The 17,220-nt window shown below is 40.9% G+C and overlaps 1 protein-coding gene across 4 annotated transcripts in view; it reads left to right on the forward strand.

The window, feature by feature from the left end:
* Cct6b (chaperonin containing TCP1 subunit 6B) overlaps window positions 1-17,220 on the forward strand; it is a 64,078-nt gene that overhangs the window by 797 nt on the left and 46,061 nt on the right. Inside the window, exon 1 of one of the 4 annotated variants that reach the window (XM_063250950.1) lies at window positions 3-459. The exons of 2 other annotated variants lie outside the window; for them this stretch is intronic. In XM_063250950.1, coding sequence (XP_063107020.1) covers window positions 365-459 — 95 coding nt within the window. In that variant the 5' untranslated portion in view covers window positions 3-364. Of the gene's footprint in view, window positions 1-2; window positions 460-17,220 lie in introns of those variants that run through there. One more of the 4 variants, XM_063250952.1, reaches the window with a different exon arrangement.

Consider the following 17,220-nt stretch of genomic DNA (forward strand, 5'->3'; position numbering starts at 1 on the left):
GGTTCTGCTATCCGGTTTTGGGGTTGGTGCGTCGAAGTGCGCCCAGCAGCCTGAACTTCCGGGGAAATCCCCTTCCCTTTCTCTTAATTGTTAGATTATCTAGTCCTTAAAGGTGCTGCTTAAGAAACTACTGTGATGAGCTTGGGGAACGCACAGATCGCACCGTGCGACCTGTGCTAAGTCCCTCTGACGTGTCCTGCCCAGCGCCTGACGCGTAGCAGTGTCCAGTGAGTTACTGACTGAAAAAGGCAGGAACTAGATAGCAGGAAGATGGGTACAAAGTGCGAAGGACAACTGTGGAGAATTAACGCCTTATTTATGTTGCTTGAAGTGTAATCTCTCTTCTAAACCTCAAGTCCTGTTCATGAGAGTTGGGGTCTATTGTTTTGTACTAGTACCAGGCTCAAGGAGGAAAGTGTATTTAGAGTCTGGGGAGAGCAAACGATGGAGTCTTGTTAGGTAAGCAAAGAACGGGTCCAGAGGAAATTCTGGACAGTTTGCTGAAGATTCTGGCCTTTATTCTGTGCGAGCCGGCGTGCCGTGCAGGGTCCTAGGTGATTTCTATTGAAGCTGGTCAGGGGTAACAGGCAAGGCTTTTGTAGTGTGACCCAAATGAGAGATGCAGGTGGCCTTAACAAATTAAGTTAGGATGGAGGTGGAGAAAAGAGTGCATGTTTGAAAATCGTTTCGTTTACCAGTTGAAATAGGATGACTTGAGAAAGCAGGTAGACAATAAGGCTATCAGTTGAACTACAAATGAGAGGGGAGTCAGATGTGGTGGTGCCACTCAGGAGGCTGAGACAGGTGAATCGCTGAGAGTTTTGAGGTCAGTGTGGAATACACAGTGAGTTCCAGGACAGATTGAATTACCTAGGAGACCCTAGCTAAAAAGAAAAGAAAAAAAAAAAAAAATGAGAGAGAGGAGGAGATATTGGGGTAAAAGGATGAATTTTGTTTTGGATGCATTGGTTGAGGCCAGCCATGATTCCACTGTTTGAAGTGGATAAAGCCTTTTTATCTTTAATGTACTGCCGAATGAACATTGGCTTTGAAATCGGAACGTCTTGAGAGGCAAGACTTCTACGATTGCTTCAGAAAATGCCTAGAATGATGGGATAAGTGTCCTAGAGGCAAGAGGGAGTATTTTGTGGGAGGTTAATGGCAGCGTGCCTTTTACTGTAACTTTTAAAAGTTTAGAGGCTGAAGATTTAGCTCAGCGGCATAAGCCTGTTCCTTGCAAGGAGTTTGATCCCCTGTACCCCCCCCAAAAGAAAAACTTTAAACATTTACTGTATACTTTGTGATCATAACTGTTATTTTTTTTTACACACTTTTTTTTTTCTTTTTATCGGTACCGGGGATCGAACTCACGACCATCTGCTTGCAAAGCAGGTGCTTATGCCACTGAGCTAAATCCCCAGCCGCTCATAACTGTTATTTCTATTGGTGGCACTGCCCCTAGATTTAAAACCTATTTGTGAAGGGTGGCATCTGTGCTTTATAAGGCCTTTTTCTTTTCTTTTCTGTTTGGTACTGGAGGATTGAACCCAGGATCTTATTAAATTGTATCCCCAGCCGTTTTTTAGCTTTTATTTTGACTGACTTCTCACTAAATAACTGTTCAGGCTGAGCTCAAACTTAAGATCCTCCAGCCCCAGCCACTCAGAATGGCTCTTATGTGCCTTTTTATCTTTGGTACCCAAAACAGTACTGGGCGCATAGTACACAGTCATATATTTCAAATATATTTCAGCATATGTTTCTGTGGTGCCCGTCTGAATAAGCAAATGAAGCCCATGAGTGATTGAAATGAATAAATGAAACTCTGAATGTGGTAAGATCCCCTAGAAGGTTGTTTTTTATATTGTGCCTTTAACAGTATTTGATGTAAATTTGCAAAAAGATTCAGGCTCTGGTGATTGTTTTGCTTGATTAGAGCTCCCTGGCACCCTAGTGATCTCTGATCCCGGTCCCCTGCTGTGAAATGGAAGTAGGTGTGAAAGATGGCATTTGCTGTTTCTTTAGAAAGATGGGAACTGCTTTTCCAAGGAAAGAGAGTGATGTAAGTGATGAGAAAGCAGGCTTTGTGATAACACAGATGCCTGAGTTATGTTCTGCCACTACATGGGTAAGCTTCGTTTCTTTTTCTCCTTACACCTGTTTTCATGATGAAGTGAGATGGTTTTGCAATTTGCATTTAGTTCTATGACTGATCCATTTTGAGTTCACTGTTGTGAAGGATGAACATTATTATCTAGATTGAATTTTATTTTACATGTGTGTGTCCAAGTTCCTCAAACACTGGTTCTTTTCCACATATGTGTTTCTGTGTGTGTTTCTCAGGTGTCAAACTGAAGGCCTAATACATGTTAAGTAAACGCCCTCCCAGTGAGTTGTATCTCTAGCCTATAGCGTCAATTCTTGAAAGCCTGTCCTTTGTTCATGTTTTGCTTTTGCTCTTTTGTCAAAAAATTATGGGTTTTTTTTTGACTGCCAGGTATGCTGGTGCATGCCTTTAATCCTAGCTGCTTAGGAGGCTGAAGAAGGAGGATTGCAGGTTTGAGGCCAGTCTGGACAATTTACAAGACCTGTCTCAACATATAAAAAAATGTAAAAGGGTGGGGGTATAACTCAGTGCTCCTTGGGTTCACTACTCAGTACTGAAAAAAATCGTTTGGCTGTGTTTATGTGGGTCAGTTTCTGGGCTCTGCATTCTTTCCCATTAAGCTGTTTGTCCTTTTACCAATACCACAGTCTTAATTACTGTAACCTTGTAGTAAATGTTGACATCAGGCAGTGTTTCTCCTCCAACTTTTTTCTTCTGTGTTATCTGTTGTGTTCTTTGCTCAAATTCGGAGTCATTTTCTAAAGCTAGTATCAGGCCAGGAATTTAGCTCAGTGGCATAAGCACCTGCCTGGCAAGTGCAAGGTAGTGAGTTGGATCCCTGGTACCAAAAAAATACCAACTAAAGCTAATATCCACAAAGTAACTTGCTAAGATTTTTCTCCCCCTATGGTACTGGTGGTACTGGTGATCAAACCCAGAGGCCCTTTACCTCTGAACTACATCCCAAGCCTTATTTTATTTTATTTTTTTTGGTACTGGGGATCGAACTCATGACCTTGTGTTTGCCAAGCAGGCACTTATGCCGCAGAGCTAAACCCCCTGACCCTACCAAGCCCCATTTAAAAAAAATTTTTTTTTAAATTTTGAGACAAGGTCTTGCTGAGTTGCTTAGTGAATCTGAACCTGTTAGCCTCCTGCCACGGCCTCCAAGGTGCTGGGTTTACAAGCGTCCACCTGTACTCCTGGCTACTTGCTGGGATTTTGACTAGAATTACACTGAATCTGAAGATAAAATTGGGAAGAATGAACATCTTGACATTTTTTAGTTCTTCCCTATAAGCATAGAGTATCTCTCCATTTATTTCATTTTTTTGATTTCTTTCATCAGAGTTTTGTAGCTCTTTTTCATCATAGGTCTTCTACATATTTTGTTAGCTTTACAACTAAATGTTTCATATTTGGGGGAGTAGCCAAATAATGATAAGCCTTTGAAGACTGTGTCTGTCAGTGTAATGAGATGACTGATGTTAACTTACGAACTGTTTGGCATTTAGAAATATTTCAGTAAATGTACACTGTCTTCTCTCTCCAAGTCTGTGTATATGCTATTGCAGTTTAATCACTCTATTGTTTAGTTTCTGTAGTATGTACTGGGTGCCTACTGTGTCAAGCACTATTCCAGAACTTAGAATAGAGCAAAAGAATCTCTACTTTCCTGCAGCTAACAGACTAGTATAGAAGATAGAAAACAAGCAAGCAAGAAAGATGTACAGATGTAAGATGTGGATGGGTGATATGGAGAAAAAGGAAAGGGGACAGGATTGGAGGTGTGGCTTTCAGAGGAGGGTTACAGTTTTTTATTATTTTTAGTTTTAAATTTTTCTTTATTTACTTTTGGTACCACGCCTTTGCCCTGAGCTACATCCCCAACCTTTTCTCTTTTTTTTTAGTTTTTATTTTGCACCAGGGTCTTACTAAATCACCAAATTGCCTATGCTGGGCTCAAACTTTCTGTCCTCGAACTTCAGCCTCCTGGATTTCTGGGATTATAGGTGTGCATCGCCACCCTGGCTGGGTGCAAGTTTTAAGTGCAAGTTAGGAATTCCTTGACAGCAGCTGACAACCGAGGTTAGACCAAGGAATAAAAGAGTTACGTGCAGATCTAAGGTAGAGGAAACATCAAAGGCCCAGGGTGGAGAATGTGTCTGACACATTGGGAGAATGGCAAGAAGATCTGTGGCTAGAATGGCCCAAGTTAAGATCGAGAGCAGCAAAATAGGAGGTCAGTAAGGTGGCAGGCGCTGTAGGGCCTCGTAAGCCATTATAAAGACTTTGGCTTTTATTCCAGGTGAAATGGGAAGCTAATGGATTATACTGTGCAGCGAGGTGACACGAGCTTACCAGGTTTTAACGGGATCGCTGTCACTCTGGCTGCTGTGTAGAGAAACCAGGAGACCAGGGAAGTGACGAATTACCCAGGAAAGAAATGTGCAGCCTCAGTGGTGGTAGTGAACGTAGTGAGAAATAACAGACTTGTGGACCTCTGGGGATTTATAGATGGGCTCAAGTGTGAACCCCTTTGAAGTTTGATGTATGTCTGTGTGTCTGTGTGTGCACATTCACATGCGCACATTTTTGGATGGGAGAACCTTTATCAGCTTCTCAAAGCAGTTCCATAAGCTAAATCAAAGAAAACCTTGGAGCTGGGTGTGGTGGTGCATGCCTGTAATCTTGACTACTCAGGAGGCTTGCAGGGAGGGTGTAGACTGGGAAACTCCGTGAGACCCTAAGGTCCTGGGTTCAAGCCCCAGTTCTGGGGGGAGGGGGGAATCAGAAGTACCTTTGTGGTGAATAATAGGGGTACCCCATGATGCCTGTTCCTCACTGTTAAAAAGTACATAGTTAACTCTGTTTCTCAAACCCTAATCATGAATTTTCTGGGGCTTTGACCTTGTGAGTGCCTTGGAGCTAACACCACTCCCTCTAAGACCGCTGTCCCTGACTTCCATTTGAGACTCATGAGGATTAAAATGAACAAAAGCAGCACAGGGAGATAAGTAGATTCTGTTTCTTTTCTGTGTAATGTATAAATTTGGAAGCCTCAAGCAGGAATAGGGAAAAGGCTTTGTTTCTTCTGAGAAAGGACCGGCACTCGAGAGGTTAGTTTACGGCTTATTTTTTAAAATAAGCTCCACTCTATAACTTACAAAAAGATCAGCAGTGAGAACTGATTTTATGGTTTGGTTTGCTTAATAGTTGCACAGTTAAAATAGACTGTAAAAAAAGATGGTAGTGGAAGCTGGGCGTGGTGGTTCACGCCTGTAATCGCAGCACTCAGGAGGCTGAGGCAGGAGGATCCTGGAGAGTTTGAGACCAGCCTAGGCTACAAAGTGAGCTCAATACCAGCCTGAACTGCGTACAGACCCTGCCTCAAAAAGACAAAAAATAAATAAATAAATAAAAGATGGTAGTGTTTGCCAGGATAAATATTTAAAAGGGAACAGCCAGGGGAAAGTACAATAATTCCAGTCAGCCCATGATTATTCATTCTAGTACAGACCGAAGAAGTGGATTCTTTTTCTTTTAGGGGGAGGAGGAGTGTGTGTTTGAAACACGGTAGTTTAGGCTGACACTCCTGCCTCAGCATCGTGAGTGCTGGAATTACCAGCGTGCGTCACAATGCCCAGTGGTAGAAATTGATTTTTAATCAGAGGGGTATCTTGACTTCTCTTTGAATATGGCATGTTGTGGCTGCCAGCTTGAAAGTAGGACAGTGTATTATAGATAGCTAAGTTGGGTACAAATATAGTAGGCAGTCTGACAGGGCTGGGCCCTTGAGGGAGTCAGTGCAAAAGATGTGAATCCATCAGGACTATCACTGAAGATGCTTCCGAAGATTAAAGTCACAGTGGCTAGCTTTGCACAGTTCCCTAAGAGATGGACAGAGGCTTGGGATTATTGGTGTCACCCTTTGGAGATTTCCCATCATCTCATTAGGGGTGGGCCAGCTTCTTCCACCTATTAAGACTAAGACTATAAAACTGCTAAGTGATAGAGTTATTTCCAAAAGATGAAAAATATTAACAAAAGATGAGAAATATAAAATAAAAAGCGGCCTTTATTCTGAGAACATGGAGAGAGATGACCGGCACCCCACCGCTGGCGTCCGGCGATCTCTCCGGCGGACGCGCGGCGTGGGGGCCTGTAAATAGCTTCAGTTTGGGGTGGAACCTAAGGCGGGCATTAGGGATACACAGGTAGCCCATTGGTCCTAGGTTTGGCGCCATATGTAAATTCCCAGGGGCGGGAAGATGGCGTCACAGGTAACTTCCTAGGGGCAGGGCGAGATGGGGCTTCCTGCTTCCGGTTGTGGCTTTCCTGGCTACAGTGTCCTGTCTGGGCCAAAACCTTTCACTAAGACTAAAGACAAAGCAGAGATTATAGATTACCAACCAAGGTTAATGATGTCATTCATGTACCATTGCTACCATTAATTAGATCAATATTATCTACGTGGCTATACTTGCAGTCTTTGGTTAATCATGATTTTAACCCACATGACGCTCACCTCATGATTTTGCTCTATAAAAGCTGCCTTTGAGAGAGGGGGCTTGTTGCCTTTGAGAGGGGGCTTGGGATCCCTCCTGTCTCCCAGGAGCTGTTTCATATTCTTTTTCTCTAGTAAATTTTCCTGTTCTTAACCTCCATTGTTTCTCAGAATTCATTCTTCAGCTTTAGGGAACATGAACCCAGAGTACTGACATCTAGGAGTTCTCCTATGTAAATAATATCGAGACAGACAGAAGTTTTGGAAGTAGTGACACATGACAGAGAGATGGGGCTCTAGAGCAGGTCTAAGAAGCCACTTGAAGCTGCTTCCTCACCTGGGATGTGCGAAGACTCCTAAACTCTTGGTTTAGGCTTTCTTTTTTGCTGTATTAAGGACTGAACTGAGAGCTTTGGTACACGCCACGTGTTTTGCTGCTGAGCGGCATCCTCAGCCACCCTTATTTATATTTTATTTTGATGGTCTCTCCAAGTTGCCTAAGCTGGCCTCAAAGTCTCAATCCTCCTGGCTCAACCTCCCTAGAAACAGTGATTCTAGGTATACTCACCATGTCTGACTTTGAATTGTGTTTTCTCATGTGAAATTTTGGTTGATGTTTTTTTCAGGAAGTAAGTTACTTGCACAAAGCCGAATATACCTTATGAAGAGCTGAGCTTAGGTCAGAAGCAAGCTTCAGTCTGTCTCCTCCGCTCCTAGACCTGGTTGACAGGTAGTATGGGGACAGTTTCCAGCTTTTTTTTTTCTTCCAGCTTTGGCTTGAGGGCAGAAGTTGAAGACAGACTCTCTACTGGCCTTGCATCTGATGGCAGTTTCCTTATACCTGAAGAGCCCCGCCCTGCCTCTCCTTAGCTGGAGGGTTCCACCCATAGCCCTTAGAGGAAGGTTTATGACTACACAGCCAGCCCATTGTCCTCTCCCTCAGGTCCTGCTGCTCCTGTCTTGGTTTTGGTGACTGAAGAGGCGGAAGGGCCTTCGGGGAGTTCTCAGCCCAATACCCACTTCCGTCTCTCACTGTGTACACTGGCCAGCGAGGGGCGGAAGTGGGACTCAAACACTGGACTTTTTCTACTACCTGATTGGTAGATAAATAATTGGGTCCTGTCCAGATATTTATGTTGTTTATAGTACAGCAGATTGTAGTTTTTGTGAATGGAAGAGCTGTGTTTTCATTTATTTATTCAACAAGTGTCTTTATTTATTTATTTGTCTATTTTCCAGACAGTTCTTGGTGTGTAATCCAGGCTGGCCTCAAATTTGTGTCGCTCCTCCTGCCTCACCATCCCCAGTACTGGGATTACAGGCATGCACCACCACACTCCGTCTATAGTATCTTTTATTTTACTCTTTATTTATAATTTGGGTTTCTCATACAAGAGAAAGATTATGTAATTTATTTCACTTAAAATTAAGGTCTTAAGGTACATCTACTTTCCTATAAATGAATCAAGTTAAATCTTTTTGGCAGAGTAGGACTCGATTGTACATAAATACATTTTCTTTATCCATTTATCTGTTGATGAACACATAGGTTATTGCCAAGATTTAGCTATTATGAATTACGCTGCTCTAATCCCAGGCATAAGTGTATCAGTGTGATGTGATGTGTTTAACTTTTGGGGGAAGGTACCTAGAAGGACCAATGTTATTATATGACATTTATATGCTGGGAAGGCTGTGGGAAAAAGCAACCCTTCCACAGTGTTGGTGGGTATGAAAACTACATTCTGGAAATCAGTATGGAGATTCTTCAAAAAATAAAGCAAAAAATAAGGAGGGGAAGAGATTTTTATTAAATTTTTTATTGATACATTTTAGATATAGATAATAACATTGATAACATTCATCATAGGGAATTTGTACCTGTACATAATGTTTCTTTTTTGTTCATTTCTGTCCCCTCCCCTCAATCTCTCTTCCCTTCTCTATTTATAAAAGCTTTATTTACATTTTTCCTTTTTTTTTCTTGTCTCTTTCCCTCTCCCTTGTTCCTCTTCTCATTTGAACATTTTGTTCCCATTTCCCAATAGCTATTGTACATTTTGGTGCTTATGTACACTTGCAGTTTCTTGCACTAGAGAAACGATGGTATTTAAACATGTGTATCTGATTTATTTCACTCACTGAGTGTGGTCTCAAGCTTTATCCATTTAGCTAAAAATGTCTCAAGCTTGTCCTTTTTAACGACAGAGTAGTACTCCATTGTTTAAAAACCACATTTTTCTTATCCATTCATCAGTTGATGGAATGTGAACTGCTTCCAAGATTTAGCTATTACAGACTATGCCTATATAAACATGAGTGTGCATGTATCGCTGTAGTGTGATGCTTTTAATTCTTTTGTGAAGATACCAAGAAAGGGAATAGTTGGGTCGAATGGAACCTCTTAGCTTTAGTATTTTGAGGAATCTCCGCCCTGATTTGCACAGTGGTTGCACCAGTCTACACTCCCCCCAACAATGGAGAAGGGTTCCTTTTTCCTCATGGCCACAACAGCATTTGTTTCCTGGTTGATTTCTTGATTAATAGCTGTTCTTTCTGGGAGGAGAGAATCTCAGTGTTGTTTTAATTTGCATCTCTGGAATGTATAATAATGTTGAACATTTTTAAATAGATTTATTTGCTGTTTCTACTTCATCTGAGAAGTGTTGGTTCACTTTAGATGCCCATTTTGGATTAAGTCTTTAAATTTGGGAGGGAGGAATCTGGGTTGGTTTTTTATTTTCTTTATTTTAATTTTTTTGAGTTCTTTATATATTCCAGATAGTTGTCCTTTGTGTGAGAAACAGCTGGTAATTTGTTTGCCAGAATGAGGAGTTTTGCGTCTGTGTTCATTGAAAAGATTTGCCTATAGTTCTCTTTTTTGGTTAAATCTTTCTATACAGTTTTGGTATCAGGGTAATGTTTGCCTCCAGGAGTGAATTTGGGAGAATTGCTTCCCTTTTCCCAATTCCATTAATGAGTTTGTGAAGAAGTGGTGTCAGGTCTTCTCTAAATTTCTTTTTTTTTTTTTATCTATATGTAAAATACTAACACATGACACGATTTTATACCATGCTTCTCTTGTAGAATTCAGCAGTGAATCCCTTAGGGGCCCGGACTTTTTTTGTTGATAGGTTTCAATTACATTTTCAATATCATTGACTGATATTGGTTTACTTAGTTTTTATATTTCCTTGGCTCAGCTTTGACAATCCATATGTATCTAGTAATCTGTCCATTTCTTCTGTGTTTTCCATCTTATTTGAGTACAGATTCTTGAAGTAGGTATTTATAATTTTCTAGATTTCTGCAAATTTGTTGTGACTTTGCCCTGTTCATTTCTAATTATATGGATTGAGTCTTTCCTTTTTTTGATGAAGTTGGCTAGATGTCAATTTTATTTAAGCTTTCAAAGAACCAACTCTTCATTGATTCTTCATATTGTATCTTAATATCCATTATGTGAATTTCTTTTTTGAGCTTTATAATTTCCTCTCTTATATTTGAGCTTTGGGATTGACTTGCTCTTCGTTTCTAGGAGCGTGACATTCAATATTAGGTTGTTTGAGTTTGCTGTGTTTTTATTATATGGGTATCCACCTCTATATATTTCTCCTTATAGGACTACTTTTATCATGTCCTTTAAGTTCTGGTATGTTGTCCTGGCATTAATTGTAGAAACTTTAATTTTTTCTTTAATTTCATCCATGTCCCATTGGTTGTTCAAAGGGTATTATTTAATTTTCATGTTTTCAAAGTTCTTGGTGGTTTCTTTTTCCATTTATTTCCAACTTCATTGCACTATGGTCTGGTAGTAAGCATAATTTCAGTTTCTCTGCATTTATTTAAGCATGTTCTGTGACCTAGTATGTGGTCTATTTTGGAAGTATCCAGTATGCATTTGGAAGAGTGTGTATTCTGGTGATGTGGCTTGGATACTCTATAGACATCTACTAAGTGTATTTGTTCAAAAGTTTGGTTCAGTCCTGATATTTTATTGTTATTTTTTATCAAGTTGATCTGTTTGTGACAGTGGGCTATTTAGGTCCCTCATTATAATTGTATTAATGCTTATTTGATTTTTCATGCCTGTTAATATTTGTTTTATTTGTGTGCACAGGTATTTGGTGCATATGATTATTACCTCTTCCTCTTAGATTGTTCTTTTTTTTTTTTCTGCCCTCTTGTATTTGATAGATTGTTCTCTTTACAAGGATATAGTGACTTCTTTGTCTCTTAATTGGTCTTGGCTTGAACTACACTTTGTTTGCAAGTAGACTACCTAACCCTGCTTTTTTCCAGGTTCCTGACACATGGAGTATTATCTTCCATCGTTTGACTTTCAGTCTATAAATTTCTTTTTTAATTAAATTGTGTTTTGTATGCAACATATTGTTGGATTTTGCTCCTCCTTCTCCTGCTCTTCCTCCTCTTTCTCTCTCTCTCTTTCTTTTTATCGGAAAGGTCTTGCTATGTAGTTCAGGCTGTCATTGAAGTTTTTACATAGCCCAGGCTGGCCTCAAACTCATGGTGATCCTCCCTCCTCAGCCTTTTGAGTACTGAGATTATACATGAGGGCTGCCATACCTGGCAGATTTTGTTTCTTTTTTTTTTTTTTTTTCATTTTTATCGGTACCAGGGATTGAACTCACGACTGCCTGCTTGCAAGGCAGGTGCTTATGTCGCTGAGCTAAATCCCCAGCCCCTATATTTTGTTTCTTGATCCATTATGCTCAACTGTTTTGATTGGTGAATTGAGACGATTAACATTGATAGTTATAAATGATATGTATTGACTTATCCTTGTCATGCTATTTTCCTGTTGTTGGTTCCCTTTTTTCACCCTTTAATTGCTTTCCTTACCTGCTTTTAATTGCTTTCTTTACCTGGTGGATTCATTCTGTTAGGCTTCATGGAGTTGTACTCCTTGTTATCTGTTTCTTGAATGTCCTTCAGAACATTTTTGAATGCTGGTTTGGTGGTCATGAATTTCCTCAGGTGTTCTTGTCATGCAGGTGTCTGTGTTGGAGGATTTTTTTTGTACCAGGAATTGAACTCAGGACCTCATGCTTGCTAGGCAAGTGCTATGCCACTGAGCTATATCCTTGACTGAGGGAGAAAATTTAAAAGGATTGGAAGGAAAATAGAGAAATAGAACAGGAAGAGATTAGAAGTAAGGCTAGACTAGGACAAAGGATGAAAAAAAAAAAGGTCCACTTCAACATGTGTCTTTGCTGTCACTGGTAGTGAAAGTGGGCAGAGTCCAGATCCAAGTTGATTAATCCCAGCAAGCCAGCCATAGCTTTACCGGGGGTAGTGGATAATCCCAGGAAGCCTTCACCTTTAGTTACACTGAAGTTCAGGCTGGTTTCTGGATGTGGGGTTGGAACCCAGTTTGTTCAACTTGTAACACTCAATGTGTGTCCTGTCAGCTTGAACTCAGCTCTTTGATCTCCTGCCAACTTGTACCCAGCAGCCTCACCCTTACAGTGGGAGCCACTGAACAGAACTGGCCTGCAGCTGCTGTGAGTTCCCAACTGACTTAGCTCCTCTCCAGGATGGCTACCAACCAATCATTCTCTCCTGGGGACATCTGAATTTGGATTACTCACCAGCCACTGCATTCCACTGAATTCACTGTTTCCTTCCCTAGTGACTGTGTAGTCACCAGTAGTCGCCCTATGTCTGCGAGTTTGAGCACCCCATCGCACATAGTGAGTCAGGGATCAAGGAGAAAGTGCAACCTGCCATCTCCTTCTGCGTTGAGGTCTCTCTTTTCACTCTCCTCGTGTGGTCCAGTTTCATATTAGATCTTTGCTGGATTCTAGAGACCCACTGCTCTCCTCCTCCTCTTCCTCTTGTTGATATATTCCAGTGACCGTACACCAAATCTTTTTTTTTTTTTCCCGTACACCAAATCTTAGAGAAGATGTTTCTGTGTTGCTCACCACTATGCCATTTTCCTGGAACCTGGAATTTTGATTGGGATTACATTAAATCTATGTATCAGTTTGGAAATATGGCTATTTTGACTATATTGGTTCTGCCTATTGCAGGAACAGAGGGTATTTTTCCATTTTATGATGCCTTCTTCAAGTTCATACTACTGTAGATTTTGTTGTAGAGATCTTTCACTTCCTCAGTAAGGTTAATTGATAAGTATTTAGTTTTTCTTGGTGCTATTTTTTTTTCCTAATTTTTTCTCAGTGGGTTCATTATTAGTGTATAGGAGTACTACTGATTTTTGTGCATTGATTTTGAATCTTACTACATTGCATTTGAATTGATTGCAGAACCTTTTATGAAAGCTGACACTAGAGAAGTACTCAAAAATATTAATAAATATTACTGGTGCTTTGTATATGACAGACACTAAGCAATATGGGTGTTTGTGCTTATTTAGTCTTTGTAGTAAGATTGTGAGGCAGGTTCCATTATTGTATCAACAGGTCAGATACGTTGGTAGGTTTATAGTTTTAAGCACTGGTTTCTACCACTGCAGAATCACCTAAAAAACTTCCAGATACTGCTTCTGGAGCCTTCACTTAGACCCACCAATATAGAATTTCCTGGAATAAGGTGGGATAGGGCATTGGAGGTAGTTAAGTAAGGGAATCACTGTCATAGGGATGGGCCAGTTTGGGAGAGTGAGGTATCCTTTTGTACAAATCCTTCACACTACAAAGCTGGTCATATGTCACCTATTCAAACATCTAAAATGTGAACTCTCTTACTTTAAAACCCTGAGCTACCTTTGGGATGTGTCTGAGTGATGTCAAGCAGAATCTGTCAACTTGAACTTCTAACTTGAATTTTAGCTGTTTGTTTTCTTGTTCTTAGATTTCTGGGTGGTGGGTATCGGGTATCTGTCATTTGTTATGTTATTTTTCTACTTTTTAATGTATGTTTATATTTTATAGTTAAGCCTCTTGAAAACTAAAAACATATCAAACAAAAAAATCATGAGGTCACCTATGACCATGAGTTTTTAAAGCAGCTTTTAGGACTACTACAAAGAGTAAAATTCAGAATCTTTTCCTTAAGGATTAAATGTTCTTCAAAAAACAGAAAGAAAGAAAAAGAAAAAAGGAAGGTGTTTATTTTCCCCAGTGTCTCCTATGGAGGGGTCTAAAAGGTGTGGATTGAAGCGCCACCCATAACTGCAAGGAAAATCAGATTAAGTGAAAGAATTGTTCAGTTGTGAAATTCATCATCATCTTTTCCCAACTGAGGAAGAAAAAGTTTTCTCAGAAATGAATTTGGTCACTTTTCTTTCCCACTCTGGCTTTCAATTTTTCAATGGGAGTTTCAAGTCCATAGGTCCACAGATGCCACCCTTTATAACCCAGCCCCAGCAAACTTTCTGTCCTGTCTCTCACCACTTCATTCCATGACTTGGAATTACTATTTCTCCATCTCTCTGTGTCTCTTTGCCTCTGTCCACAGTACTCACTGCTAGGTAAGGTCTTGCTTATCCTTCTTAGCCTACCTGAAATTTTACATCTTTAGAAACCTTTCTCAACTCTCCTCCCCATGTTGCCCCCTCCAGTAGTTACCACTTACTCGATGTGCTATACAGACATTACTTATTTTCCTGAATATATCAGAATTAATGTCTGGTGTTATGTTTGGTTAATATTGGAGTAGTGGGGTATTGGTGGTACCACTGGCATTTTGGGGGTTGATATCAGGGATATTACTAAACATTACAATACACAGAACAGCCCATTACTCCCACTCCCCAGAATTAGCTAGCTCCAAATTCCAGTGGTATAGAAGTTGAGAACTCCTGATCTAAACTGAGATGCTTGGTCCAACATCGTATTCATCTTTGAAAATTTCCAGGGCCTCTAAAATGGGAGGTTCTTAGCAAATGTCAAATATGTAAATGAGAGGGTATAAATGAATGGTGGCAAATGAGACTATGCCGTGCTGGGAAATACCTTTATTTAACTCAGGTCTTCTGCTGCTTCTGCTTTGTCCCAAGGAGAGCCAACTGCCCATCTCACTCCGTGTGTTTTCCTTCAGACACCCTTTAGTGGTGGCAACATGGAAGGATGACAGTGCCCTGCTTTACAAATTCTTTTTTTTTTTTTTTTGGTACCAGGGATCGAACTCATGACCTCGTGCTTGCAAGGCAGGCGCTTATGCTGCTGAGCTAAATCCCCAGCCCCTGACAGTGCCCTGGAATGGTGAAATTATGCAACAATAATGATGACGATAGTTAACACTGAGTGCTTAAAATTTAGTCAAATCCTGTAATAAAACTATTTTCACAAATTTAACTCAATCTCAGTAATCCTTGGAGATAACTGTTTTTTTTTGTTTGTTTTTAGATGAGTAAACTAAGAATGCAAGAAGTTGCGTAAGGTCACTTTGTTAAGTCAGTTTGTTATTAACTCCATTTCCATAGTATCAAAATATCTGAAGCTGGGTTCTTTATTATAAAAAAAGAGGCTTTGCTGAGCATGGTGGTCCAGGCCTCTAATCCCAGCACTCAGGAAGCTGAGGCAGGAAGATCACTGTGAGTTCAAGGCCAGTTTGGGCTACAAAGTCATTTAAGGCCAGCCTGAACTGCGTAATGAGACCCTGTTTCAGAAAGACCAAAAAAAAAGTTTGTAGCTCATAGCTTTGGAGGTTCAAGGGTATGGTGTTAGGAATAGCTTGGTTCTGTGAGGACCTTACGGTAGATGCATACAGTGGCAGGAGCAAGAGATCACATGGCTGGTGGGAAGCCAGAAAATGATTCCAGGGTCAGTTTCAGGCTTTTACAACAGCCTGTCTACAGGGAACTAACTCAGAAGTCCTAGGAGAACTACTGAAATCCTTTCCTAGCATGGCCCCCATGCTCTGAGGACCTCCCCCCAGGCCTCATCTCTTAAAGGTCCCACCTACTTCCCAGGGTCACCAAGGTCCCAACACATGCATTCCGGGAAACAAACTCCATCTGAGTCAAAGCAGTGGTGGATCACCGGCACTGTGCAATGTCTGCAGCTGAAGTCATCATTTTTCCTCCCATTAGAGCCTACAAAGGAATAAACTTCACTGTTGGTGAAATGGTAAGCCAGGGTAAGAGTATGTGGAAGAAGCAGTGGATAACAAATTTCACAAATGTCTTCCCAGCCCGTCAAGGTTTCTGAAGAGTACTGAGTTCTCTTAATGTTGACAGCAAATGTCCCTAGTCTTTTTATTTTATTTATTTTTGAAGCAGGGTCTTGCTACATAGTTCTGGTTGGCCTTGAATTCTCTGTGTGGCTCAGGCTAACCTCAAACTCATGGAGATCTTCCTGCCTCACGCCAGCTCCTCGGATCTTACATTTTGCTATTTGGGGGTTCCTGTTCAATTTCCTACATCTTCCTGTGAAATATAGAAACATGTAACTGAATTAAAATTTCATTTGGATTTGCTAAGTAAGGATTAATTTCATTTGGATTTGCTAAGTAACCTTGGGCAAGTCATTATAGACCTAAAATAGAGGTGATTCATTGTCTTACTTCTCTGGTGGATGTCGAAACTTGCAAACTGATGATGATAAGAGATACTCTCACTATGCACGTACACATCGATACCAAATACTGATGCAAGTTAATAGTTGGAATAATAAGGGACTTTGGAACAAGCTGCTTCACTTCTGAACCTGTTTTCCTTATCTGTAGAAGGAAGATATTATTTACTTTACAGAGCTGTGAGGGTTGGGCATGGCAAATGTCAAGCCCTAGCACAGTGCCAGACCCATGGTGGGTATCCTATAACTAATAGCTGTTGCCTACCTGGCTGTTGATTCCACCTTGTAACCGTGCTTGACAAAACAAACAATACACGCAGAAGGGAAACAACCATCCCCAGCATCAGCTACCCCGTGTGGTCCTCTCCATTCTCCTAAAGGTGATGGCTGGCTCACAAGTGTGCAAAGAGGAGGTGTGGCCAGGAGGAACTGGGTTCCTCCTCTGAGAGACTGGGAATGCTTTCAGTGAAGAATAGGTGAGTGCAAAGATTCAGTCTGAAATGGCTTTGACGGCCGAGTGACCGAAGGAGCAAGCCACAGATCACTGGTGAAGGATGAGAGCAGCTGGGAGGCAGGGTGCACCTCCTGACTCCGATCTTACCTGGCTACTGAATCATTTTCTTCTTCCCATTCTCCACTTAAGGGGCCTCTAGACAATCAGGGCTTCCCGTGAGCTCCTGCTAACATATGGACATCCTTCTTTGCTTGCGTGGTATCATGAAGAATTCATATTACCTGCTAAATGCTGAGGTGGCCCATTGCACTCTGGAGGCTTTTGTATATAGTTCCTTGCATTGCTGTGTGCTCAGCGTAGGAAAAGATTTAATGTGCCAGGCCAGTAAGGGACACATACAGCGGGGAACGATCTCTTAGCTCTCTGTTCAACATTCTGTGTTTTGTACTGGTTCCAACTTCTGTGATTCAGGTTGTACTTTTTACTACGTTACTGAGCAATACCTATGTGGGTATTATTCATTCAACAAATAGTTATTGGGCTCTTTTAGGTGCCTGGCATTATTTTGTGTTGTGACTAAGATAACTGCCTGCTGTTGTGGGGTGTACATTCTTGTGGGGAGGGTCATCAACCTGTGTACAAATAA

Source organism: Cavia porcellus, unplaced genomic scaffold (assembly GCF_034190915.1).
Source record: "Cavia porcellus strain 051 isolate PalLab524CR breed Dunkin Hartley unplaced genomic scaffold, mCavPor4.1 scaffold_6, whole genome shotgun sequence".
Taxonomy (NCBI): domain Eukaryota; kingdom Metazoa; phylum Chordata; class Mammalia; order Rodentia; family Caviidae; genus Cavia; species Cavia porcellus.